General features: G+C 35.2%; 1 protein-coding gene across 3 annotated transcripts in view; it reads right to left on the bottom strand.

The window, feature by feature from the left end:
• The window catches only part of LOC132144015 (phospholipid-transporting ATPase ABCA1-like), a 36,897-nt gene extending 10,422 nt beyond the window's left edge, over positions 1–26,475 (bottom strand). For 2 of the 3 annotated variants that reach the window (XM_059554711.1, XM_059554712.1), the window contains exons 1-27: positions 26,317–26,475; positions 24,656–24,755; positions 23,959–24,052; positions 23,102–23,243; positions 22,897–23,015; positions 19,782–19,903; positions 17,929–18,120; positions 16,774–16,863; positions 9,340–9,583; positions 9,105–9,244; positions 8,800–8,916; positions 7,550–7,744; positions 6,944–7,149; positions 6,680–6,856; positions 5,113–5,335; positions 4,811–5,032; positions 3,878–4,082; positions 3,677–3,790; positions 3,357–3,528; positions 3,140–3,271; positions 2,887–3,026; positions 2,000–2,137; positions 1,687–1,919; positions 1,520–1,592; positions 1,036–1,238; positions 886–934; positions 680–793 (exon numbers count right to left, since the gene is read on the bottom strand). In XM_059554711.1, the coding sequence (XP_059410694.1) occupies positions 680–793; positions 886–934; positions 1,036–1,238; positions 1,520–1,592; positions 1,687–1,919; positions 2,000–2,137; positions 2,887–3,026; positions 3,140–3,271; positions 3,357–3,528; positions 3,677–3,790; positions 3,878–4,082; positions 4,811–5,032; positions 5,113–5,335; positions 6,680–6,856; positions 6,944–7,149; positions 7,550–7,744; positions 8,800–8,916; positions 9,105–9,244; positions 9,340–9,583; positions 16,774–16,863; positions 17,929–18,120; positions 19,782–19,903; positions 22,897–23,015; positions 23,102–23,243; positions 23,959–24,052; positions 24,656–24,721 (3,922 nt within the window). In that variant the 5' untranslated portion in view covers positions 24,722–24,755; positions 26,317–26,475. The remainder of the gene's footprint in view (positions 1–679; positions 794–885; positions 935–1,035; positions 1,239–1,519; positions 1,593–1,686; positions 1,920–1,999; positions 2,138–2,886; positions 3,027–3,139; positions 3,272–3,356; positions 3,529–3,676; positions 3,791–3,877; positions 4,083–4,810; positions 5,033–5,112; positions 5,336–6,679; positions 6,857–6,943; positions 7,150–7,549; positions 7,745–8,799; positions 8,917–9,104; positions 9,245–9,339; positions 9,584–16,773; positions 16,864–17,928; positions 18,121–19,781; positions 19,904–22,896; positions 23,016–23,101; positions 23,244–23,958; positions 24,053–24,655; positions 24,756–26,316) is intronic. The other variant, XM_059554713.1, reaches the window with a different exon arrangement.
• Between the last annotated feature and the right edge of the window lie 696 nt (positions 26,476–27,171).

Here is a 27,171-nt window from a genome sequence, read left to right as displayed (position 1 = left end):
CCATATCTTCCAGTAAATAAGCAAAAGGAATAATAATTTATTTTCAGTCATATGAAATCACATACCCCAAAATAAGAGTACATAGCAATAAAATGAATGAACAAATGAATTTCTGAATCAGTTTCAAACTGATTAATTAAAACAGACAGTTTGAAGTGAATCACAGAAATAAATGAATTCCAAAAAATAAATAAATAACATAAAAAATATATATTTACAAAAGCGCATTCAAATAATTACTGTTATCATTAACTAAAAAATCAATATATATATTTGTAAAAAATTACACTAATTGATATCAAATAAACATTAACTGCAATAAAATGAAATATAAAAATGACTTCATTTTAGTTACATAACAAGGCAATATTTCAAAATTTAGTTATATTTTCACTGAAAATTCTAACTGAAACTGACATGAAAAAAGAAACAAAAAAAAATTATAAAAACAAATAACAAAATTACTAAAATGTAATAAAAAGTATGAAAGTAACTATAAAAGTAAAAGTAACTATAAAAATAAAAATAAAACACTACAATAGTGTAAAATTACACTGATTCAAATGAAAAAATTTTTTTTTAACTTCTAATTGAAAATACCAGCCATGCTGTAGATGGTTCAGATTTCAAAATATATTTAAAGTAAGTGGGATGGATGAAGGATGGGTAAAGTAACTACCTGGATCACCTTCAGAGTCATTGAAATCAAAGTCGTCTTCAGTGAAAGGCTTCAGGCAGCTCTGATGGTCACCAAAAGCATGTCTGCGGTTCCTGCGTGCGGGTATAATCCCATCTGATCCACAACAAACGGGAGTAAGTCATGTGTTTCCAGAGACACTACTGCTAAATGTTTACATAAAGCATTGACAATGTGTTCGGTTTCACCTGACATCTCAGCATCAACACCGTTGTCCTCTGCCACTTTGAGGAAAATCTGCTCAACATAATCAAATGCAAATCAATTATCTTCACACTCTTGCATGAAACGAACTGAATGAAGTAAAGAGATTTGAAATGTTTTCAATGATTCGTTACCTCCTCCAGGGTTGTGTCAGAGATGCCGTAACTAGAAATGCCGAGGTCAGTGAGCCGGTCGTCGATCTCATGGAAGAGCTCCACAAAAGCTCTGTCTTTGGCCGACTCGTAAGGCAGAACGTAAGTGATCTCGTGCCCAAGATCTTCAACCAGTCTGGCTGTAGGAACGTGGTTGAAAATCACATTGGAGATCAAGGAGATGTCTGTAATATGGAAAGAGTTGAGAAAACATAAAAAATGCGTGTAGTACTAGAGCTTTGCTCCAAAACCAATGGGTTACAAATAATATGAGGGTGAGTTAATAATAATTTTTGAATGAACTATCTCTTTAAGGGTTTATTAACTTTATATATCAGTGTTATTTTTGTATTCTTTATAGTATTTTAATAAAAAAAATGTAATAGATTAAAATTTTTAGATTTTTGGTTTTCGATTTAATTTTCGATTAATTTCCAGTCATTTTTATAATGACCCAGCTATATACCTATCGTGGTGGTTTCACTTTCATGGTCGCTGCCCAGTCCAGCATCAGAGCTGCTCTCAGATACACTGTCCTCCTGCATAGACAATGCAAATCACAAAATATGGCACCAAGAAAACTTTAGACTGCTTCAGTAATATAAATATGGAGATTCTCTTATAGCCAAATACCTTCTTGAGGCTTGCTTTGGAGAAGGAGACGGTGCTGCTGGAGGTGCGGCAGGAGCTGGCCGAGAGATCGAAGTCCTTCTTCACCAGTGTCAGGTAATATCCAGTTCCCAGCTGGGTCTTGAGGAACAGAGAGGAGCCCACACAGCACAGCTTCCCGTGGGAGATGATGGCAATGCGATCCCCCAGGATATCGGCTTCATCCATGTGGTGGGTGGACAGGATGATGGTGCGTCCTGAAGGTAAAACCACACGACTTAATGGACGTTTCAGGAAGATCAACACGACACTGTTTGCTAAAACAGAATCTGCCTACCTTGGCGATACTTGAGCAGCAGGTCCCAGATGCCCCGGCGAGCGTAAGGATCAACTCCAGCTGTGGGCTCATCCAGGATCACGACCTTTGACCCTCCAACAAACGCCAGCGCTACTGATAACTTCCTCTGCATTCCTCCTATAAGAACAATAACACTTAGTTCTGTTACAGTTTCATCATAATGTTACGTCCTACAATTTGTTTGAAAGAAAGACGAAACAAATCGGGGGCTCGTCCGGGATATGAATCCACATGGAGGAATGAGAAGGAAAAGAAGAGAAACAAAACAATACAAAACATTGCAACAATTTAATTTACATATGCCAAACATAATACACAAACATTATGTCCTGGGGTGTAACACTAGTGATTACTTTTATACCACAGTAAAGTTATTTTTCTCATTAGTAACAAATCATATGCTACTGTGCATATTAATTTTATTCAGCAAGGATACATTAAGTTGATCAAAAGTGACAGTAAAGACATTTACAATGTAATAAAATATTTCTGTTTTTAGGAAATGCTGCTCTTGTGAACTTTTTATATCTATCAAAGAACCCAGGGAAAAAATGTATCACTGTTTTCAACATTGATAATAATAATAAATGCTTCTTAAGCAGTAAATCAGCATATGAAATTGATCATGTTACACTGAAGACTGGAGAAATCATGCAGAAAATCAGCTTTGATCACAGGAATAAATTAGATTTTACAAAATATTCCAATAGAAAACAATATTTTTTAAATCATAATAACATTTCACAATCTTACAGTTTTCACTGTATTTTTGATCAAATAAATGCAGCTTTTTATGAGCCTAAAAATAACATATCTTATAAATGGTACAGCAAAATCTCTGCCGTTACACAGTCTACTTTCCGTACCTGAGAGCTGGCTGGTGCGAGATTTGCGTTTATGAGGCAGGCCGAGGTCCATCACGATCTGCTCCATCTCCGACTTCACCTTCTCCTCAGGCAAACCCTTCAGACTTGCATAAAACCAGATGTGCTCCTCCACGGTGAGCCTGAAACACATGAACAAGAACATTGTCTAAAATTTAAAGCTGCTTATTATTTTTTATTTTGTGTTGCATACAAAAAACCTGAGCTACTAAAATCAGTTTTTGGTGTAGCATACATGCTAAATAGGACGTTATGCTGCGGACAGACGCCCAGGTTTTGCCGTATAGTGTTCAGATCGGTGCGGATGTCTTTGCCCTGGATGTAAGCAGTGCCCGAGGTGGGAGGAAACAGGCCAGTGAGGATAGACCTAAGAAAACAAGAAATATTGAGCTTATCTTATTTACATCATCACATTATTAACGTCAGATATAAAAGGATCCGAGTTGTCGTACATGGTTGTGGTTTTCCCAGCACCGTTGTGACCCAGGAAGGAGGTGATCTGACCCTCATAAAAACTCAGAGTCAAATCGTCCACTGCTAGTTTGCCGTTGCTGTAAACCTTCACCAGGTTCTCGATGAAAACACCTGGATCCAGGTGAGCCGGTTCTTCTTCAATGCATACAGCTAGAACACAGATCAAACTTTCATCAGTCTTTGCATGCAGTATTTAGATTTTTCACGTCGACCAATTTTGAAAACATTAATGTATATAAGAGCATTCTGGAATGTTAAGATATATGTATATATACATTTTAGTTTTTGGTTTCTGTACCTTCAGCATTTTCTTTCTTGTTGGTCGGTGCTGATGTAATCCCCCCACATTTCTCTCCACACCAGTATGACTTGGTGAAGGGGAAGTACCAGGGTCGTGGGATGCCGTATTGACCTGTCAAAATGTGACGTTTTTAGACCATGAGAAACTTCCCCAAGCTGTCAATGTCTTGAAAGTACATCTCTTCAAATAGCCACGTACCTGGAAACACAGCTTCAATGTACCAGGTCATGACGGCGTAGAGCAAAGAATCGAAGAGCATGAGCGAGATTGAAGTGGTGAGACTGTAGCTGTCCTCCTGCATGGGGCTGGAGAACAGGTTACTCCACTGGATGCCCACACCCTGCTCCTCGAACAGAGAAAAGTACTCACAGCCGAAGCCGAACGCTACCGGAGACAAGAGGCTCTGAGGAAAGATGGACAGAGGCGTTCAATAGACGACAGGAAACATCCATTTACTGCAGAAGTCAGGCGTGTAAAAAATGGAATACAAATGAACAATAAAAAATAAGATGAAAATAAAGAATAGAAATTGATTAAAATAATAAAAATAAACAATTAGATGAAACTAAATGAATAAAAATGTGATAATAAATGTATAAAAACTAAACTAAAAATAATGTTATTAAAGTAACTCAATAAAATGTGTATACACATTTTATTAATTTTAATAAAATTGTTAATAATAATAAAAAAGTAAGTAAATAAACAAATGCTTAAATAAATACATTAAAATTATACTGAAATAAACATATTAATAACAACAAGATTAAAATAAAACAATAATAGATAATAATAAAAATAATAATAAAATAAATAATAATACATTCTATTTAAAAATTTGATTAAAATAAATATGCAATAAACAAATAAATATTAGTTTAAAATAAATGCATATAAATTTAATTTAAAATAAATTAAAAACAAATGTATAAATAAACATTTGATTAAACATTAGTACATCTAGTATCTACAGTAATGTAAACATCCTGCAATATAAGTTGTTCACAGAATAAACTGGGTCTTTAGAACACATGAACTATATAGTCTGCAGTATCTATAATGTTGAGGTATTGCAATAGGTATTGCAAAAGGCAAAGCAAATGACATTTAAGAAATAACATCTACACTCACCACTACTACTTTGGCTCCAAAGCCGACGTAATCCTGCCAGGCCACGCACAGCACGTAGGGAAGGTAGAGAGTGAAGTATATGATGCCCCCGCAGGCCGCGGCGAGGTTAGCGCGGGAGAACAGCGTGCTGATCAAGAAACACTGCATGATGGTCACGACCGCAAACGAGGCCAGGAACAAGTAGACTACACCAGGATCACTGTACGGCAGCAGATTCCCCATCTGAGCAAGACATGACAAACAAAATCATGTAAAATAGTTGTTAGGGTTATATTTTTATGTCAGTCCTTGACAATACGCACCTTCAGGATGAGCACCAGCAGGGCAGCGCTGATGAGCAGTGGGATCAGACTACTGATGAACCAGCTCAGCCACAATATACCATTATCCAGACCCATAATCCTCATGGTCTCCTTGAGCCGGGCTTCCTTCTCGTACACCACACCCTTGATGATGATGGCCACCGAGTACATCCAGGCCAGAGTCATGAACAGAGGCATGGAGCGGCTCATCACCCGCAGGAAACTAGGGCAGAGCAGACAGGATGGGTTACACCTTCAGCATGAAAATAATCAACAGCTGATTCGGTGCTGATAAAACACACAAGAGCACGTGTGTTTCAAAAGATATCTGCTAAGATACAGTTTAGGGCATAATCAGCATCATGCGCGTCTCTTAATCTCACAATGCACTGAAACAAGCTCAGTATAGTTAGTAATTGGCAGTTATACCCAACATCTGTGTTTTAATGCTTATTATAATATCACATTTTTATAGCTTGACAACATCCTAACTCTACTGAAATCAAATGTATAGCACACCAGATTGGCCCCTTTTGAGGTTTTACTTCAATTGGTATGAGATAACTTCCTGTTCCTGTAGCTCAATTGGTAGAGCATTGCCATATCAAGCGTAAGGTTGGGGGTTTGAATCCCCGGGAACACATGATAGGTAAAAACTGAAAGCCTGAATGCACTGCAAGTCGCTTTGGATAAAAGGGTCTGCTAAATGCATTAATTTAATTTAATTTTTAATTTAATCTAATAACTTAGTAATCAGCTGACTTTAAATGCATTAGAGGGGTGAAATTAATGAATGAATAAATAAATTATTTAAAAAAGATACTTTTCAAAATAAATCAAAATAAAAAAATAGTTAAATTTAAATAAATAAATACATTTTATATTAAAGAGAATAAAAATATACAGATTTAGATTCAAACAAATAAATAAAATTAAAATTAAAGTACATTAAATAGATTTAGATTTTTAAATGAATTAAAAATGGATAAACAAATGAAATAAACTATTTGATTAGAATAAAAAGATAAACAAACAACACAAATTAGATTTAAATAAATATAAACGAGTTTTAAATAAACAAGCAAACGAACAAAAAAATTTAAGTAAATGTAAAATATTTAAAATTAATAAAAAATGTATACAATTTAAAATTGAAACAAGCAAATAATAACAGCAATTTGATTAAGATAAATAATAAAATAAAATGAGACAAATTTGATTAAAAAAGAAAAGAAAAAAAGTAATTAAATAAATAAAGTAGAAAGTAGAGTAGGAAAAATAACTAAACTAATAAACACATTTATAATTTTTCACATTTTAAATTGAAATATAGGTGAATAAATACAGCTGCCTCTTGAGGATATTAGGATGGGGGTCAGTCTCTTACATGAAGACGATCATATTTGGGATCCTGTGACATCTAAGGGACCGAAAACCCTTTCAAGACAGCAATGCAGCACAGAGCCTAATTGTTGCTGATTTGTTTTTGCATGAAACTGTGAATGAAACCCGAGTTTCAGAGTTCATTTCTAGCTCAATTTAAAGGCTGAAGAATGCTGTTTCTTACATGTCATCCACATAGCAGGGATAAGGCATCTGCTGGATGTAAACGCCCGTTTTCTCCTTGCTGCCGGTCAGAGCTCGTATGATCCCGTGTTCAATCACATCCTGCAGGTAGGAGAAGCCGCCCCAGATGTACCGAAGGTCTTCAAACGGATCTGCTCGAGGACCGGGATCCCAATATCTAGAGCGAAACACAACCATCAGCTCTCAAAGACTTCAGTTCAAACCCCCTTCATTTCCTCCATAATCAGAAACGCATGTCTCCTACCCGTCCTTGATCTTGTTGGTGCGCTCCACATTATCGATGTCCATGCGGATCTTGTAATTGACGTTGGGCGGCAGGTCAGATGTGTTGGCCTGCATGTCAGGAAACACTATCCCAGCCCAAAACTTGCGGTCATCCAGTAGATGCATGGACTTGTTTACCAAACGCTCCTCATTAGCCACCGGCTCAAGCTTATCCAAGTTCACACACTTCGGGGGAGAATGAAAATAAACAGTTTATTGGACAGAAGTCGGGGGCAGGGTGACCGAATGATGCAATTCTGGCAATCAAACAAATCTGGGCAAGTTAACACGAGTATTTAATGAAATAATCAGTCAGTTCGGCTAACTTTGGACTGGCTTGACCTCCATTGGTGGTTTGCAGCATAATTGATTTGAACTGAGAAGTGTTTCTTTATTCAACAGAGCAACACACTGACCCAGAAAAGTAAGACACGAACTGAAAACACAGATTCAGTTTTTCTAGATCCATTTAATTGATTAGCAGCGATTATCAGATGCCCACATAATCAGTGCCATTATCAGTCGAGTCAATTATAATAAACATACCAGTCAGATCTGATGAAGACGAGTGTGTATGCATGCATACCTCCATGAACCGTGAGATGGTCTGGATGGCCTGATCCGTCTCGTTGAACACTTCCCGCCATGTGTACGCTGAACTATGGGGACGCGTGTCCTCTGAAGCTTTGGACAGAAAGCTGGACACGTCCTCCACACGCCAGTTCGTCCCACTCAGCTTGGCGTTAAAGAAGCGAGCACTAGCATTGTTCTGGAGGAGCGTCTGTTTAGGAGAAATAGCATTCAATTCATTACTGAAATATTATATGGCCATACAAGACAAATGGCTTCTGGTAGTATAAATTAGTGCATCAATATATGTAGACAAAAAAAAAGTTAAAACTATCATATAATAAAAAATGTTCTTTACACATTTATACAAGTACACTTTACACTGTGAAAAGTAATATTATAAAGAGGTCTAAAATATTATTTGGAAAATACTTATTATACATTAAGTAAAATTTTTCCATACTTATTATACTTTTATATGCATTATTTATCTAAATATTTATTGTAATCAAATTTTAATGTATTTATTTATGGTACTATAAATGACTGCAAATATAAAAGTAAATGTAAAAAAAAAACCTAAATATTACAATATTTTAATTATAATTAAAACTTTATGTTGTAAAAATGTAATACTATAAAAATATCTAAAATATTTTTAAAATATTTTTAAGCTAAACAAAGTTTTTTTCTATAAAGTCTTATATTTATTACATTTTATTATATTATATTTTATAAATCATTTCATTAGGCTATTGTGCAGTACAGTAAATGTGCATCAGTAATTAAATTAATAACAGTTTAATAAAAATGAATCCAATTTATATTTGTTTTTATCAAATGTTAATTATTTATCTACTTAATTGCTTGCTTGCTTAATTTTTCTGCAGGACCTTGCATTAAAGTCATGCACATAGCAATGTGACAGCGAGTTCATTCGTTTAGCTACAAACTGGTCGTGAGAATTCTCCAAGGATATGAAGATCTCCAGCAATAAGTGTGCGTCCTGCAGAGCGCCGCACGTTGTGTGCCATTTGAGTTCAGTAGTGAGGTTAAAATGTAGTATGGCTTTTTTCCAAAAGATGGCAGTGTGATGTTCACCACTGGAGCTTCTCGCAGCACAGTCATGTTCTCAGAGGCGACTAACAGGAACAGTGTGTTTTGTTTCAGGAAGGTTATCTGTGTTCAGACAGGTGTGTGTGTGTGTGTGTGTGTGTGTGTGTGTGTGTGTGTGTGTGTGTGTGTGTGTGTGTGAGAGAGACGCACCCGAACGAGGTCCATCTCCTCACTACTCTCCATGAAGTTCCATATTTTGGGTCTCATCTCTTCCCACATGCCACCGAGGTCCCTGAGCACACTGAGCTCCTGAAACGTCTTATTGACCTGAGACAAACAGAGAGACAGTTAGGATGCTCCTCTAGATTCAAAAAGTCATATAAAATATGTAATATGTACTTTACTATTAGAATAAAATATTTAAAACAGTAATAATACAGAATGTGAATGTGTGTCCAAATCTTTGAGTCCTGGTCAACACTAAGCATTCGTTTCTCTCATTAGGGTCTGCTGACCTCTTGTATGATCCTCTGGGTGGCAGGGGTGTCTGGGGTGTACAGGATCTTCCCCATGAGCAGCGGCTTCAGAGCCCTCCAGATCATGCGGGATATGGGACTCGACTCCAGGCCCTTCATCATGCTGTTGCAGTAGGGCGCTAAAGAAACAAGTTTTTTTCATCAGTTTAGCAGGGTACGTGAAATATTCAGTATTTGCAAACAATGGAAGAAAGAGCAATACAGCTTCTCTTACTGGAGGAATTGTCGTAAACGGAGACGGGCTCGCTGTCGCTGTCATTGCCGTAGTTTCCGAACAGGGCCTTGTAGTTGTTGTCCTCGTACCAGTTGAGGGACTTGATCTTCAGGCCTCCGCCCTCCGGGTGACCGCAGACGATACGGGACACGGCCTGGTACATGTGGTTGGGGGACTGCGTGCTGTTGCCCGTCAGGTACAGGATCTCATTGCGCATGTCCCGCCAGCTCTTCATACTCACAAGCTGAGAGTCAGAAAAAAAGAGTCAAAACGTCCTTAAATTTCAGAAGTCTTTATATAAACAACCATTCAAAAGTCTGCCGCTGATACTGTTTTTTAATGTCCCATCTGCTCACCAAAGTTTATTTGATCAAAATACAGTAACAACTGTAATATTGTGAAATATCATTACAGTTTAAAATAACTGTTTTCTATTCGAATATATTTTAAAATGTTTTTATTCTGCGACGCAAAGCTGTATTTTCAGCATCATTACGCCAGTCTTCAGTGTCACATGATCCTTCAGAAATCATACTAAAATGCTGATTTAATGCTAAAGAAATTGTATTATTACTATTATTAACATTTATTATTAGTATCAATGTTGAAAACAGTTTTTTTAAGTTTCTTCAATAAATAGAAAGTTCAGAAGGACAGCATTTATGTGAAGTAGATTTTTTTTTGTAACATTCTAAATGTTTTTACTGTCACCTTCGATCAATATAATGTCTTTGCTGAATACAATTTTTAATTTCGGACTGATTTTTCATGAAATATCATAAAATACCTTTTTATTTACAGAGATTTGTGCATTTCAAGAACCTAATTTTACTGAATCTTACATATTTAAAACAAAAGAATAAATAAATGACGTCGAAGAGACACGGATGAGTGAAGAACTGCGTGATGGTCAAACGTCACAAAACATTTGCCTATGCTAAAGAATTGCTTAAAACTGTTTGTCTGACGTTGAGAAAAGCAAACGTTAACCCCGCAGCACCTTGGACTGTGTTTACTCAGTTCTCTCAAATTACGTCATGCATTGTAACAGATGCTTCAGGAAAGAGAGAGCCTAATATTCATTTCAAGACACAGTCTTGTTCAAAAGTGACCTGAGTGTCTTCAAGTGTGCAGTTCACGTGCCTGCCTGCATCTGGTACATTATACCTCTATGTGTCAGAGGGTGTACTATTATGAAGTGTTGTCACTGTCAGCTGAAGGGTGTTACCGACAATAATAATAATACAGAAGCATGCTTATTGCTCCTGGATGTCTGTATTTTGCATTCATTTTTATTATGTCATTATTTCCTCACCATTATCATGATATATACTGCTGTTTTAATGTGAAACACGAAAAGAGAAATGTGCACATATTTCACGGTTTCTAAAGGAACAAGGAACTTCTCATTTGCTTTCACTTTCAGTGAATAACGATTTCAATTTCAGTCAGCTCCTCACATGACACTATTGTATGACTTAGAAAATAGCAGTAGTAATTATGATGCACTTTATGTCATGATGATTTATGACTTTGACCTTTGACCTTTTGACAGGTTGAACTTCCGGTCACCTTATGATGGATGGGTTGAACTTCCGGAATGAGTTCATGGGTTAACCTATGACCGTTTCCCACGCATCGATCATGTGGTTTTGACAGAAAGTTTTACCCTATTGACCTAGTTAGTTCTAAATTATATATTTTGACGGGTAGTTTAAAAGGTATAGGAAACACTCCCCACGCATCGATCATGTGGTTTTGACAGAAAGTTTTACCCTATTGACCTAGTTAGTTCTAAATTATATATTTTGACGGGTAGTTTAAAAGGTATAGGAAACACTCCCCACGCATCGATCATGTGGTTTTGACAGAAAGTTTTACCCTATTGACCTAGTTAGTTCTAAATCATAGTTTTAGGAAACCCTCCCCTACGCTGTTTGAAGTTTGTGTCAGTTATACGGTTATGTGTGTGTGTGTGTGTATGTGTGTGTGTGTGTCCGTGTGAGAGAGGGAGAGGGAGACAGAAAGATGGTATTAAAAACTTTGAAGATCATGCAAAAAATAAGAACTTTAAAGAATATAAAGTGATTAATGCATAACGCATCTAATATAATATAATTATATATATGATATGATATAAATAATTATTATATAATATTATATAAAAATCTAAATATTTTAGGTAATATATATCATCATTTTGTTGAATTAAGAAACATTTAAACAGATGTAATGAATTACATCAGATGTAGTGAGGGTACTGATTATTCAAACATTACATTAATGTTATCTTTGAAATAATGTACCCCTCTGGCTTAGATCATGCGGTCTGGAACCCCACCCTCGCCGCGCGCGGGGTGTGTGAAGCACCCCCTCAGGTCTCACATACAGGAGAATACCCCAACTTGGACCTGTGAGATTCTGTTTATGATTTAAACATTTTACTTTATTTTTTTAAGTCGTATTATTTTATTTTGGGATATTTCATTCATGTTTGGACATCTCTCCCCGGTCTAAAAAAATGTAAGGGATATTTTTTATATGTATCATCAGAAATGTTTATTTTATATACTATCACATTTAAAATAAGTGATATTTTTTTTAAGTTATACTTTTTTTGTTTAATGAATTGCTTTAGGATGATGATGTCATTATATAATTATTTATTTCCATATTCTTTAACCCCTGAAGTCTGAGTGGGTTTTGGGGTGACTGGAGGTATTTTGCCCTCCCCCAGACATTGGTGTTATAAGTATATGTTGAATACATGATTAAAAATGTATGATAAATGATTTGGTTTGGTTTAGTAACATGTCTGTTACTGCGATGTGTTTTATAAACATGATGAATACTTGTTTAAAACGTGTGTTCTGGTTTAGTAACACGTTGTCATATATAATTGTATTTATTTATTTTTTCATATTTTTTAAAATAGAGATAAGTCTCTTTTTAACTTGATATGTTCATGCGTATGTCCGCTTGTTTATTTGGTTTATCAGAATACAAAATTGTATAGTGGAATGGATATTATAGTGATATATCAGGGTTCGTGTGGTTTATGATTAAATGTATAGGGTAGTCATAATTCAGATCGCTTAAAAACTAAATTTAATTAAAAAAATGTACGTGCATGCAGCATTTTAGTGTGTGGTGGTACTGTAGGTGTACGGTTAAAATAAATAATTAAACAGCTTTTTGAAAAAGATATGATATAAAGATGGATATAAAAGGTTTTAAATATAATATAGAAAATGTTTTGCAACGATTAATGTGAAATGAATTTAACTGAATTGTGTCAACGACACATCCGGGTTCCTCAATAGACCATATTCTTTGTTCTGTTTAATTATATATTTTTTCCCCGATCCTGGTAAAATGTATATTTTTAGTGATGACTAAAACTAATGTAAATGTTTTGTTTTAGATTGTTTGTGAATGTATAATGTGTTTATATTCATTAAAAGAAGAAAATAAGACTTGGAGACGAATGAATGTATGAGAGGGAGAGAGAGAGAGGGTTACAAGAGATGCTAGCCGCGCACCAACTGTAATTCATAGGTGAACCGTCAGAAAACTGTCAAAACACGGTACTCCTGCGTGAGATACGTTAGTTTTAATTAGCAATGGCTTTGAAGATATTGTGATTTTGTAGTAAATTCGGACGAGTGTGCACGTAGACAGTGGGAGACAGAGGGTCAGGATCAAAGCTGATGTGAAAACAGCTTCTTCTGCCCCCTAAAAAAATGGATCTTGTTTTATCTGAAACAGTCGGTTTCAGTATATTTTTTATAAACATTTCATTTATAACCTTTTTAAAAGAACACAATGTTTTTCAACCTTAGTTAAATTGCTTTTAGATTATGTATATTATATAAAAGATAGAATATAAAGAACGGCATGTTTTTCAACTTTAGCATGATAATTAATTATATTATATAAATTATATAAATATTATATAAATTATAGAATGTTTTATGTATAAATGTGAAATAACTAAAATGTTTTCAACTTTAGCATGATGATTATTATATTATATAAATTATAGGCTGTTTTATATATAAATGTGAAATAACTGAAATGTGAATGTGAAATAACTGAATGTCACATATATGAAATAACTAAAATGTTTTCAACTTTAGCATGATAATTATTATATTATATAAATTATAGAATGTTTTATATATAAATGTGAATTAACTTAAATGTTTTTCTTTTTTCAACTTTAGCATGATAATTATATTATATAAATTATAGAATGTTTTATATATAAATGTGAAATGAATGTCTCATATATGAAATAACTAAAATGTGTTTTAAACCTTTAATTGTTTTAGTAAATTATATAATGTTTTATATATAAATTATATAATGTTATATATATATATATATATATAAATGTGAAATAACTAAAATGTTTTCAACTTTAGCATGATAATTACTATATTATATAAATGATATAAGGTTTTATATATGAATGTGAAATAACTTAAATGTTTTTCAACCTTAGCATGATAATTAATTATATTTTATAAATTATATAAATATTACATAAATTATAGGATGTTTTATATATAAACGTAGAACACACCGATCCCATTTATACACTGCTCAGGAATGTAATGGGAGGGGGACACACACACACACACATACACACACACACACACATAACCGTATAACTGACACAAACTTCAAACAGCGTAGGGGAGGGTTTCCTAAAACCATGATTTAGAACTAACTAGGTCAATAGGGTAAAACTTTCTGTCAAAACCACATGATCGATGCGTGGGGAGTGTTTCCTATACCTTTAAAACTAGCCGTCAAAAACTATAATTTAGTACTAACTAGGTCAATAGGGTAAAACTTTCTGTCAAAACCACATGATCGATGCGTGGGGAGTGTTTCCTATACCTTTTAAACTACCCGTCAAAATATATAATTTAGAACTAACTAGGTCAATAGGGTAAAACTTTCTGTCAAAACCACATGATCGATGCGTGGGAAACGGTCATAGGTTAACCCATGAACTCATTCCGGAAGTTCAACCCATCCATCATAAGGTCACCGGAAGTTCAACCTGTCAAAAGGTCAAAGGTCAAAGTCATAAATCATCATGACATAAAGTGCATCATAATTACTACTAATAGCACATGGACTGCCGTCATGATGCTTTCATTTTAAAATCAATCAAAAAGCCTCATTTCGCATTCTAAATGGACAAAACGGCCTACACAGGTTTGGAAATGAGGCTAAATAAATAAGGATGGTTAATTATTTTTAAGTACTGAGAGAAAAACCGAGCAAAAGTATAAAAATAGACGATGAATATAAGTGTCTCCAGGGCAATCCCCAGCGTGGAGAGGAATGAAAGGGAGTTTATGATAAACCGTATCTTATGTCGCTCGCCCGACAGCAAGAACAGAGGCGCTGCTGTGACACGCTCACACATACCTGCTGAGGACGAGGTTACTATCGGTCATGCTCCTGATGAAACCGAAAGAGACCTCAAGAGCACAAAAGATATCCTACTTTCTAACATTTCCAGCACATTAATGGATGCACACTGAAAAAGTGCATGCATGCTGGATTAATGGATGCATGCTGAAAAAGCTATGAGAATTATGGCATGATGATAATGAAAGCGTTTCCATTTTATGAGATAAATGGATGGCTTTACGTGGTGCTACATAAGCATTTGTGTGATCGGGTTATAGTCGGTCAGGTTTGTAAAAGATGAGTCAATATGATTCACAGGGCTGTAAACGCTTTTGTCATGTGCAATTTCCAAAATCACCATCAACACATCTGAGAAGCAAACAAAGAGTTTTACTGCCCGGTTAATTCACTTAACCACAAATGTATAGCCTATAGGATTCACATGAGCAGATAACCATTAAAAATTATATTAAAATTGTATTTTATTTATATTTTACTATACATATTTATATAATATTTGTTATATTATTTTGTAAAATAATATTATATTATTTGTGATAAATTAAATGTTAACTGAATTTTTTTTTTTTTAACTTTTAAAAAAATGCAGTTTAGCTTTAAGTACTAAAATATCTCAAATAAAATAAATACGTTTCAAAAACCTAAAAGAAAAAATACTAGAACTTTAACTAATATTAAAATGAAAATGGAAATAAATACAAAAAAACTAGTTCAAATCTGCAAAAGTAAACAATACTGCAATACATCCATCCTTTAATCCAAAGCTAATGTGTATTTTTGCTAGAAGAATGAGATGAGTTTGCCCACTTCATCCAGGGGTCTCATTAGAAAAGGATTCATCTGTTCCCTCTCTTGCACAGGCGACTGCTAGTCATAGAAGAGATCTATTGTTATAGCTGTCTCACTGTAAGCTATCATGAGGTGTCTGAGGAAGCCCTGGAGGCCACACAGACATGCAAACAAGAATAAAGCACGACCTGGAGTAACCTCTCTGCCGCTGGCTTTAGCGAGGGTTACTGGAGTTCAGCTCGCATGTCTGCAACGCTTATGTGAGAACAAAGAGGAACTAATGCCGGTCAGGGCAGGGTTGGCGTCGACTCGATTTCTGTTTCTGTTTCAAGAGATAAAACCGGGAAGAGATTGCTTGTGAGGCACATTCCCCATGAACAAATGCCCTGTGAAATGATGTGGAAACAGTAAGTGTGTCCCTGTTTCATTTCTAGAGCAAGTAACTTACACATTTGCCGAGCTCTGCACTTTTTGCCCAGCGCTGACGGGAACTGGGAGTCTTATGATGGGCCGAACTACTGCTGCTAACTCACTTAACACCCAGGTTTGGTTTCTAAACGCTGGACACCAAATACATGCGAGCGGCAACACTGAGTGTACGGCTGAAATGTCAAGCGTCAGCTCTGTGGTTTTTCTAAGGGACACAGACGTGTGGGATGCTAACCGAAATAGCTATTAACAGCTCTGAACTTTCTGTCTCTTTAAGCAAAACAAGTTTGGTGTTAAACCCAAAGAACCTTTCAGTGAACATTTTTTAAAAGGACTTTTTTATTATTATTATTAATGTGAAGAACATTTGAATCATTTATAGAATCTATAAAGAATCTTTTGTGGAGTGAGAAGATTCCATGGATTTTTTTAAGTTCTTCATGGAACCATCATTAAAGATCCTTTCTTTTTAAGAATGTTGGGGCAACACATCTTAATGACTCGTTAGACCAAAGCACAAAATATTAACATTTTCAGGACTAGCATAATGGAACATTGCACATCAAAAAACAGTCGTTAAACAGTCATTGATGCTTATTGCATTTTAATGAATCTGTTTTTTTTTCTGATTAGCCAAATCCACTGGTCTAATACGGGATAAGGAGATTTGGGAAGATGGGGGTGGGAATGAAACCCTTCACTCTGGTGGTGTCCAGTTCAGTCCCTAAAATCAGGGTGAGAGATATTTCCCGGGGCTCTTACCTCCATCGCTAACGCTCCCAAACTCTCCAGAAGACTGTCTGTTGCTATAGACACATCTTGGATAATCTTCAGGTCAGACTTGACATCTTTCTGCATGACCAAAATATAAAAAAAAACATTATTAGCTAATCAAAGTAATCATATTGAATTACACATTTTACTGTCAACATTATGCTGAGAAATTTACTGCAAAAATAGCAACTGTTGTTGCCAGAAACTCATTGTAGAAATACTGTGACAAAAATACTGTATACTTTATCATTTATAGACATAATGTTGATATAATGTTAATATGACAGTACCAATACAGTAAAGCAACATGATGAATTACAGTACATTGTAAGTTTCTGTCCATACAACATGAACAATACTTGTATACACAATTGGTAACTTACAGTTTAACCAATTATCAGGTTTTTACTTTAGCTGTGAAAATGACAAACATCTTTTTACAATGTAGGAGGATACACATTTGTGTTAACATGCATTAAGCATCCTTTTTAAGTCGTGAGCTGCTAGTGAGGCAATGTTAATGCATGCAAGTCACATACACTAACTCTGGAGTGGACTATAACGTTGCGATTCAGGAAAAAATGTCAAAGCCCTCAATGTCCCCTTGCTTTCGTAACTAAATCACGGTGCAAAGATAGCAGTGACCTGGCATCTTGAAATCTCATTATTCAAAGACAAAGAAAACACTGAGTCTAAAGCGAACATACACAAAGACATCAATATGTGAAGACTCCTGGCTGATGGCCATCACAGTTCCCTTTTCATGCACAAATATGCTGAAATAATTATTCTGATTGGCAAAAACATATTATGTAAAAGTGACCATTATGTGACCACAATGTTATTCTGTTATGCTTGAAGATTGCAAAGTTCACCGGGTCTAAAATACAAAAATAGACACTTGTCCTAGTTTGTGTGTAATTGGTTTACTGAACTGGTGGATTCCTTTGTTTATCGTAGCATTTATTGCATTATTATAGTCCAGTAAGCAACTTCTATGTGAAATATAAGGGCCATAAAACACATCTTCACAAGCAATAGTTAACATGGTAATTTTCATTGTTGTATTTTAGTTCCTGTGATGTTGGTTAATAATGAAGTCCTATGGAAGGGATTTATTATTTAACACTTGTATTTACGTACCCGTATTGGCTTCAGGAAGTCCAGGTTGGACTGGAAGTGGCTCTCTGCGTTGTTCAGCCATTCAGCAGATGACTGACAGATGATGTTTTGCGTCAGCTGAGACACGTTCTTATCGGCTATAGTCACGAAATCCTCTAGAGAGGTGGTATTGCACAGGTCTCTGAGATGAACACCGAAGCCTTTAATAAGAACCTGTGGATCACAAATAGCAGTTGAAACCAACTAAACAAACTCTCTGCAATCATTTTTTTTAAGTACAAAACCTGGAAGCACTTTTTAAGCCTATCATCTGAGCTATAAATGCCACGTGACTATTAAATACAAGTCAATCACATTTGTGAGACTCTCAGTGAGGATCTTGTATTCTAATGATGCATTTAAGCCTGCAGATCTCCAGAGAATGGGTGCAAATGAATGCTTGAAGGAACATTACGTGATCACGTAATTACACGCTCTTACTTTTGTGAACGAGACAATGGACAGCCTTTGCCCAAAAGACAGGTTAAAACACAGCCTGTCCAAAAAAAGAAGGCTTGTTGTATACTTTATTTGTAAGATCGTGACTCTCTATCAGCTCCGTTACTCACTCAGAGACTCTGCACAATCCACCATTCAGTTATTATGAACAGGATGTTAAGGCTAATTTGGGAAACACTTAACCACTTCAGCTGTTATTTTGATTTTTTGAGAATTAGGCATATGCAATATTGGACCCACCGGTGGGTCCCCAGAGTTGATGTGGTTAAGATATGATTTAAGACTACCTTCTTATATGCACATAATATATGCATATACTATGTGGTTCAAAAATGCAATAAATAAATAAAAAAACAGCAATATTGTGAAATATTATTGCCTTTTAAAATATGGATATGTTGTAAAAATCAGTATCCCAGAAATGCAAAGCTGAATTTTCAGCGTCTTCAGTGTCACATGATCCTTCAGAAATCATTCCAATATGCTGATTTGCTGCTCAAGAAACATTTATCTTTAATATCAATGTTGAAGAAAATTGTCTTTAGTGTCACTTTTGATCAACTGAATTGGTCCTTGCTAAATTAAAGTATAATTATTTTTAAACAAAATCTTATCTTACCATACCTATCATTTTTAAAGTAAGAGAATAAAAAAAACGTATCACTTAAATTATACAACAATAGATATGATATTCATTATTAAGATTAAAACTATTTTAACACTTTCTGGTAGCCAAATGTTAGAGGAATGTTTCTAATGCATATGAATCATTGCAGCTTATGTATCCAACTATTTTTTGAGCCATTGTTTTGGTTTTAGCTGGGCAACATGGGATGGATCTATTTTTAGACTTACGCTATGTGAAGAATGAAATGCTGGGCATATTTTCAATCAGCTGAACTGAAGTGTTATAAAAGCTGTCTCTATCTTGCTGGGAATCGGTCGGCCTGTGTCAGTTTTCCAGGAATTGTCCTGTGGCTGTTGTTCTGCAACAGTCATGTGACTCCGCCCCAGAACACAGCAGCACATGCATCATCCGCAGCCTCTGGCCCTGATCTCGCACCCCTCCACACCAAGGTCATCCGCATGTGAGAGCATACGGATGCATGTACAGGGCTTTGAAAAACAGATCGCTTCATATCTGCACGAACCAGTGCATTACATAACGGTCCCAAGATAGATGACAGGCTGCAATTTAATGACTATGCCAGATGGTGTGTGGCATATTTTAAGTGCTGTCTATACATGTGTGAAGGTAATTAAAAACAACACCGGGAGGGGAAACAACATACATTTATGAAAAAAAAAGTTCCTGATGTCTGATGATTTGGTCGTTCAAAGGTTTTTAAACAGCTCGTGTTGTGCAGTTCATTTACCTTCTCCAAGTTGACGTTAGCCTCCACTATCTGTCTCACAGCATGCTTGGGCAGGGTAGCATTTTTCTCAAGGAACTCAGACAACGTTTCATTATCACGGAGGAAGTCCTTCAGCTTGAACCCTAGGAGAAAAGAAAAAAAAACCTTTAAGACTTAAGATATAAACATGAAATACCATATTTATTTATTTATATATAATATTTATATTGTTTTTATAATAATTTAAATACACTAATAAATAGTCTATCTATCTATCTATCTATCTATCTATCTATCTATCTATCTATCTATCTATCTATCTATCTCTCTATATATATGTATACATATATAAATAAAAATACTATAAAGTACATAGTATCTATAATACTAGAATTTATGTAAATATTTATAAATTGTGTATATAACTACTAATTTAAATATTTGAGTTTGATAACATCACATCAGAATACTGCTGACAAATAAATAAATGTTATATAAATAATAATAAATATTAATCATAATATTAATATTATAATAAATATTGTATTTACATACATAATTACATTACTTAGAAATAATATAAACAAATAATAATATAAATTGTAAGTTATTATTTAAATATATATGCATAAATTATACAAGCAATTTATATAATGTATATACTTGATAGTATCATGTCAGAATAATGCTGAGTAACACAGGTCAAATTTTCATTTTGATTGAACTCATCAGCAGCCGTGAATAATATTATTTTTTAACAAAGGGTGTCGTTCAGAACATTGTGATGAGTATGACTCCAACGCAATTTCCAACTCAATGATAAAGGGAGTGAGGTAATGCAGCTGAACTATCGTGTTCGGTTACTGCTGCAGTCATGAGAGAACTGCTCATTTAGCTCTCAATTCTGAGTTCATCATGCAAGATGTCCATGGGAAAGGACGGAGGAACAACAAAAGCCAGAACGCAACTACAGCAGTGTTCCTCACAAAGCTCTTTGTGTTGCGTGTCAGAACATTCCAGAAGAGTTATCGGTATGAACTGGTTTGAGTCAGTCTTTTTCCTCTGGGGTTACTACAGGTCATTCCCAGGCCGCTTCTCTGAAACCACCAGAGAACACTTATTGTTGTTTAACTATTCAGGAAGACTTGGGGAAATGAGCTATACAAGATTTCAGAGGACACAGAGTCCAGAATTTGTGCAAACACAGTGCAAACACCCACAAATCCATCTGCAAACACACGCTTGAAAAAGAGGTTCCACACAAGGGTTTTCATAGGGATTCCATAAAAGAACCTTCTTAAAAGAATAATGTTCAAAATTCTACATGGAACCATAGTTGCCAATAAAAAGAGTATAGGGCTATAAAAGAAAAGCTCAAAATATAGCTCAGATCATTTGAGTCATGTCTGAGAAGCAGTTTTGAAACTTTTACGAAACTCATTGAGACACGTAGGATTACTAACACTTTTCCTCTGAAGACAAATCTGACAGATCTTTAGATCAGAATCACATCACATCTCCATTGAATGCATTTCTCTTCAAGAAGTAACAATTAGGATATCAAAGACATCTCATTTGCTACACACTCTTGAAGGTTCCAAAATGGCAAAAAAAAAAAAAAACAATTGCAGCAGCAATGCAATCATCAGTTTCATGACACAAGCCCCTCCTCATTTGTGCATTAACACATATGAATCGTAAGCATCTCTGTGGGATGAAATGAACATGTTTAACCATTGTGACTTTTGAGGCTTTCTAATCCAAGTGGACAAAGCGAGCATCCTATTTCTCATGCCCCAGGTGCCAACAGCAGCCCCTCCGGGAACATTAATTAAATGCTGTCAACTGTGAGTACATGCAACTCCCGCAAGCCTCTTTCAACAACCATTACGGTGAGCTGTCTGTCTAAATAAAGGTCACAAAGTTATCCATTTATAAGCAAGTGTATTGTGACTGTTAGTGGTTTTTGCAAGAAACACTTCTGCAAGTGGTCCTTGAGGTTATCAAAAAAGGATCTAAAGACCACAATATAATACAGATTTATGCAGTGCAGAAATGCAACCACTTGTCAACTGCATAGCAATGTATCTAAAAGATCATAGATCTATATATAATGCTATAATGAAAATCTTCTAGGCAAGAGAAAAAGATGAGCAGATACTAATGACCGCTTTTGTAGTCTTCAACAGTCAAAAAATAACTAATACAGTATGTTTCCTTTTTGACCTTCAACACTGAATCTCAAATGAGGAACCAGACCTAATCTGATTATCAGACAGGAAACAGACAAGACAGACAAACCCCCCTGGTGTTTGTCTTTTATTGAATACACTGAGGCTTATTGAAATTAGGGTGTACGGACTCACTACTTCAACTTAATTGCACACTGAACCAACTAGTTAAACCGAGACCAATGTGAGAGTAAACAGTGCTAAAGTAGTAGAGTGACTTTAAAAACTGAAACCAAGAGAAGAACGTATGACCTTTTAATGCATATTACTCAATAAAGACATAATGCATATTACTCAAAAAAATCTCAACATAAATGAAGGGAACCCTAGAGATTATAATTCCATGTATTGATTCTGGTTCATTAATGAGACCATAAATTATCCTTTTATTACTTTTAGTGCAACATACAATAAAAGTATCAAACCTAAAGTTACATAAAATGAACACACACTACTGTTCAAAGGTTTTGGGTTAATAAGATTTCTTATCAGCAAAGATTCAAAGCCTTTCATCACTTTCCAAAAAGATTTCTTTTTCAAACAAATGCTGTTCTTTTAAACTTTATATTCATCAACACAAATCTTGAAATACATTGTATAATGGTTTCCAAGCTGTGCTACGATTTTTAATATTAATAATAAAAAGAAATGTTTATTGAGCTCTAGATCAGCATTTTAGAGTGATTTCTGAAGGATCATTTGACAACGAAGACTGGAGAAAATTCAGGAATAAATTACATTTTAACATATATTCGAGTAGAAAACAGTTATTTCCATTTATAATAATATTACACATTATTAATGATTTTACAGTATTTTAAATCAAGTAAATGCAGCCTAAAAGTCTTCATTCCAAATTGTTTGAACTATAGTATATGTTGAAGATACAAAGGTGTTTGACGTACCTTTAGTGTGTCTCTGCAGTTCTCTCAAGGCCCAGACAAGTCCTTTGAAACCGTCAAAGCTCTTGTCATGTTGGCTATAGAGGAGAATTTTCTTGGCATCGATGAACAGTCGGGAGATGCTGTAAATGATGAAAGTGAAACATATATGAGGGAAACTTCCATATATAGTCTGTAAAATCTAATGCCCAAAACATGAAATACACACATGGAGTCATTGAAGTTGCCCACCACCCCGGGGGTCTCTCCAGGGGTGGGGTAGCGAAAGCAGGGGTTGTTGGCATTGCAGATGATGCCCTGTACCCATGGTAAAGTCCCTGCAGAGGGCATGGCCTTGTTGGGAAAGTGGCCTGGAAAAGGAATCAGATTTAGAACAAATGTGTGATATTAAATCTTCAACAACAAAAAATGCCCATTGCAACCATATTTCAGCAATCTAATGCATTGAATGTAATGAAATTAAGTTTATTTTATATTTAGGCAAATGTCATGCATTTTACACATCAAAATGACAGGTTGCACACACAATTCCTGGAAACATCCTTGGAGAAATTCTTTCCCTTAAATAGATTCTGCTTGTTTAAAGAGTGTATGTTTTTACAGTAATACTGTTTTCTTATTCCTATTCGTCTGGTCCTCATTTTATCATTTGGAACTAAATCAAAAATAGTTAACATTTAGTTATATCAGTTCAAAGTACAGGAACTGAGATCTTGTGATATATAAAATGTCATGCTGTTCTTGGAGCTGTTTTGCTGTCCTTGACCTCCCCTGTTGACTGTGTGATTTCCAAAGAGGAGCAAATATTGACGCTTGATTTAAGTAAGATGTGGTGACACAATGCATTCAGGATCTTTTTTAGTGCAAACATTTTGCCAAAATAGGCTTTAGAAAAATACAATCAAAATTATATAAATCAGACCAATGGGTGTTTTATTATTCTAATTTAATCCGATTTATATTGAACTCTTGGGGCACAAAAGACACCATCTAAACTAAGCTCAAATCACATTTGCATTCAATTTATGCTCGTGTTTTGGGGAAAAACCATCTTAGGCCACTTACATTCATGTTGCTCGAATGGAGGATAGTGGAGTCTGACAGATATCAAGATGAAAAAGATGAAGAGTGGCCATATGATCTCGATCAGCAACTGAATCTGGAAAAAAAAGGTGTGTATAATTGTGTGTGTATACAGTTGTTCATCATCCTGAATTGTTTTGGTTTCTCCCTTATGAACTTGAATCTGAACTCAACAGCACAACATATCTGCTGCTCACATATCCTGAATGAACTATTCTAGCGAAGTCCAGAAAATCCAGTTTATCATGACGGTTAATTGCTTTCCCGTTGCTAAACCTGCTGTTCATATGTTCAATGCCAAGAGCATGTATTTTGTCATCATCATTTAATCAGCTTTTTGAAGTACATTCACTTACAGGACATTGTTGCTTTAAGCAAAGGCTGAAACAGAACTCTGTTTGGTTTGCTATCATTTTACATTAAGTATGGTAAGTGAAAAAAATATATATTAAAATCACTTCACAATAAAACACACTGAATGATCACAAATCCTAAGCAACTGGTCTTTTTATTTATGTATTTATTCATTGCTTTAAACATAAGCATGCATAAGCATCACCACCAAAATAATAAAATGTATGTTTTAAAAGGCATTCATTTTGTTGCATTTTTGTTTACATTGTTATTTTTGGTATATGACTGATTACTCAGTTGCTCAATGCATGTGATATGAACTTACAGTTTGTCTCCGTCGGTAAGTGAAGTTCTTCCACAACAGCAAACCCAACTGAGTGGAGACAGCCATCTTGCCACGGATCCCAACTGTCCGTGGCTCCTCTCTGCAAGACAATAAGAAGCAAGCAAAAAAGATAAAGCTAATGACAGCAAGCTGTTTTTGATCAATTATCCCATGCCACCTTTATCCAGATGGGACTTTATAATATACAGTGTTGCAATTCAGTAAACAAGACATTTGGATGAGTAAACACTGAATGTATGGTGAGAATTTCCCATTAACATTTCAGCGGATTTTCTTGTGTATTTTATATAATTAAGGCAGATAATTAAGTAGTGTATTACAATGGCTACATAAGGATTTTGGCTTGGGGATTCATTCAATATAGCAAGGTAAAATATTATTTTAAACACAATGTTTTGGCATTGATATAGTGTATTCAAGCCATTCATCTTATCTTGTAGAGGAGACAACAAGGAGTGAGTGGAAATGTGGATGTGCTTTGAACTATAAAATATTTCTCCTTTTATTTATTTATCGCTGAACCATAAAGTCTCTGATCATTCATTAGCAGCCAATGTGTTTTGCCTCTGTCATTTTTGTACAGTTTATGCAGATATGGCACTCTGCTAGGTAATCTGATACTCATGCTTTTGATTTTCATACACAACATTAAAAAGAGCGTCCCTTGCGGACGTTTCCATTTTCTTATTTTTCGTCTTGTTTACCATTTTCTTCATCATATCGCTTCTCTCGCGTCGTAGCCTACTCTATCATTTCTTACACATACATCAAAGATCAGTTTATTTTAGGCTTACTGTGCACTTAAAGCACGAAAAATAAACCTGTCCATCAAGACTGACATAAAATTTGTCCAAGAAAGACATGATAAGAAGAGTCCCCCATACATTTGTTTACTATACTACACAATCTTTGCCACGATTTAGCCTACATATGGAGCACAATACGAAATGACACCGACTCAGACACTGAACTATAGATCTAAGCTTTTGTTTTAACCATGAAACGTGTTTATAATCATGATGTTTTACAGATGAAGAAGAGTTGGAGAGTTCTTTGTCATTGTTCTGCAGAGGAGAGGTTAGGTTACTCTCGGTCATCTCGCGCAGACTCGGTGACGAGCAGATGCTGAAGCGACACGCAGCACTTAAGTCTTCTTTGTTCCTCTGTTTTTTAAGTTGTCATTTTCTCAGTAGCGTACGAATGCAAATAACAGTCAATAATCCACAACTTTTCAACATACACATCTGCCACGAAGCATTCAAAATAACTCATCAAGTGTTTTCGATAAAATACCCGATCGACAACAGCGCGTTCCGGATTAAGGAACTGGCAAGTTAAAATATTCATATAGCCTACTTATCTAGCACAATTACTAAACGATAATACGTGACAATTTGTAATAAAATTACAACATAACAGAATGCCACAAAGCTTTCAGAACATCGCAACTCAGCAAGTGTTTACGATAAAATTAAAAAAGACGCAAATGCGTCGCTCGCGTATAATTTGTGGAAAAACAACAGCGTGCATCTTGTCACAAAATTTGTAGGTTTATGCAAAATGATGTATCCATGAATTAGTATAAAATTAAACTTGGCAAAGAGCTCACTGCTCAAAAAAAAAACCTCTACGTTACTCACCGTTATTGCTCTGAAATAATTATTCCTTACTTCATATAAACTGTAATTCCTTTTGAGACGAGAGAAAAACAGCTGTTCTAACTCTCTCAAAGCGATATTTTAACGGTGGTGCTTTGTGCTCTTATGGACGGACCTTTTTCCTCTCCTCCGAGCTTTTATAGCGATGCGCGAGCGAGGTTACTGTCGGTCAAACGCTGCTGTTTGTCTTCGAGCCTCCATATATGGAAAGCACGTGCGGACCCAAAACAGCTCTTAAAAGGGCAACGCGGATTCACTCAAAATGCGTTATTTTACTTTGTTTTGAGCTTTTTGTAAGTTTATACTGCACATATTATGTATTTAATAGTAATTGTATAATCTGAATGAAACATGGGTGTGCAGTGATTGGATGGCACAAGGTTAACTGGTTCATAGTTGCTACAAAGATACAAGTGTTTGGTGTGTTCAGCCTAACTGATTTTCAGACATGTATAGATGTTTAAAAATGTTAAAGTGAGTGTAAAATAGGTGTATTTCATGAAAAAGAAAAGAAAGATGGTTTGCTGGTTTAAGATGGTCTTACAGTCTAGCTGATGTTCAGCTAGTTTGCAAAATATATTACGCTGTTTTTCTTTCAGCATAAACCAAATCTAAACAAAGAAAATCATGCATTTTTTTATATTAATAAATCCAAAATAAACTAAGTAAAACAGCCATGTCAAGCAAATAACTTAAGTGTTTTCTGTTTTCTTCTGTAAATATATCAACATCTACCCACACTGATTTCCACCTGGAATGAAAGGAATGGAGAGAGAGAGAGAGAGAGAGAGAGAGAGAAAGAAAAAAACTTCTGTCCAGGTCATCAGGACCTCTGGA

Source organism: Carassius carassius, chromosome 7 (genome assembly GCF_963082965.1).
Source record: "Carassius carassius chromosome 7, fCarCar2.1, whole genome shotgun sequence".
Taxonomy (NCBI): Eukaryota; Metazoa; Chordata; class Actinopteri; order Cypriniformes; family Cyprinidae; genus Carassius; species Carassius carassius.
Note: the sequence above shows the minus strand (reverse complement) of the source record. Positions and strands in the feature narration are given on the sequence as shown.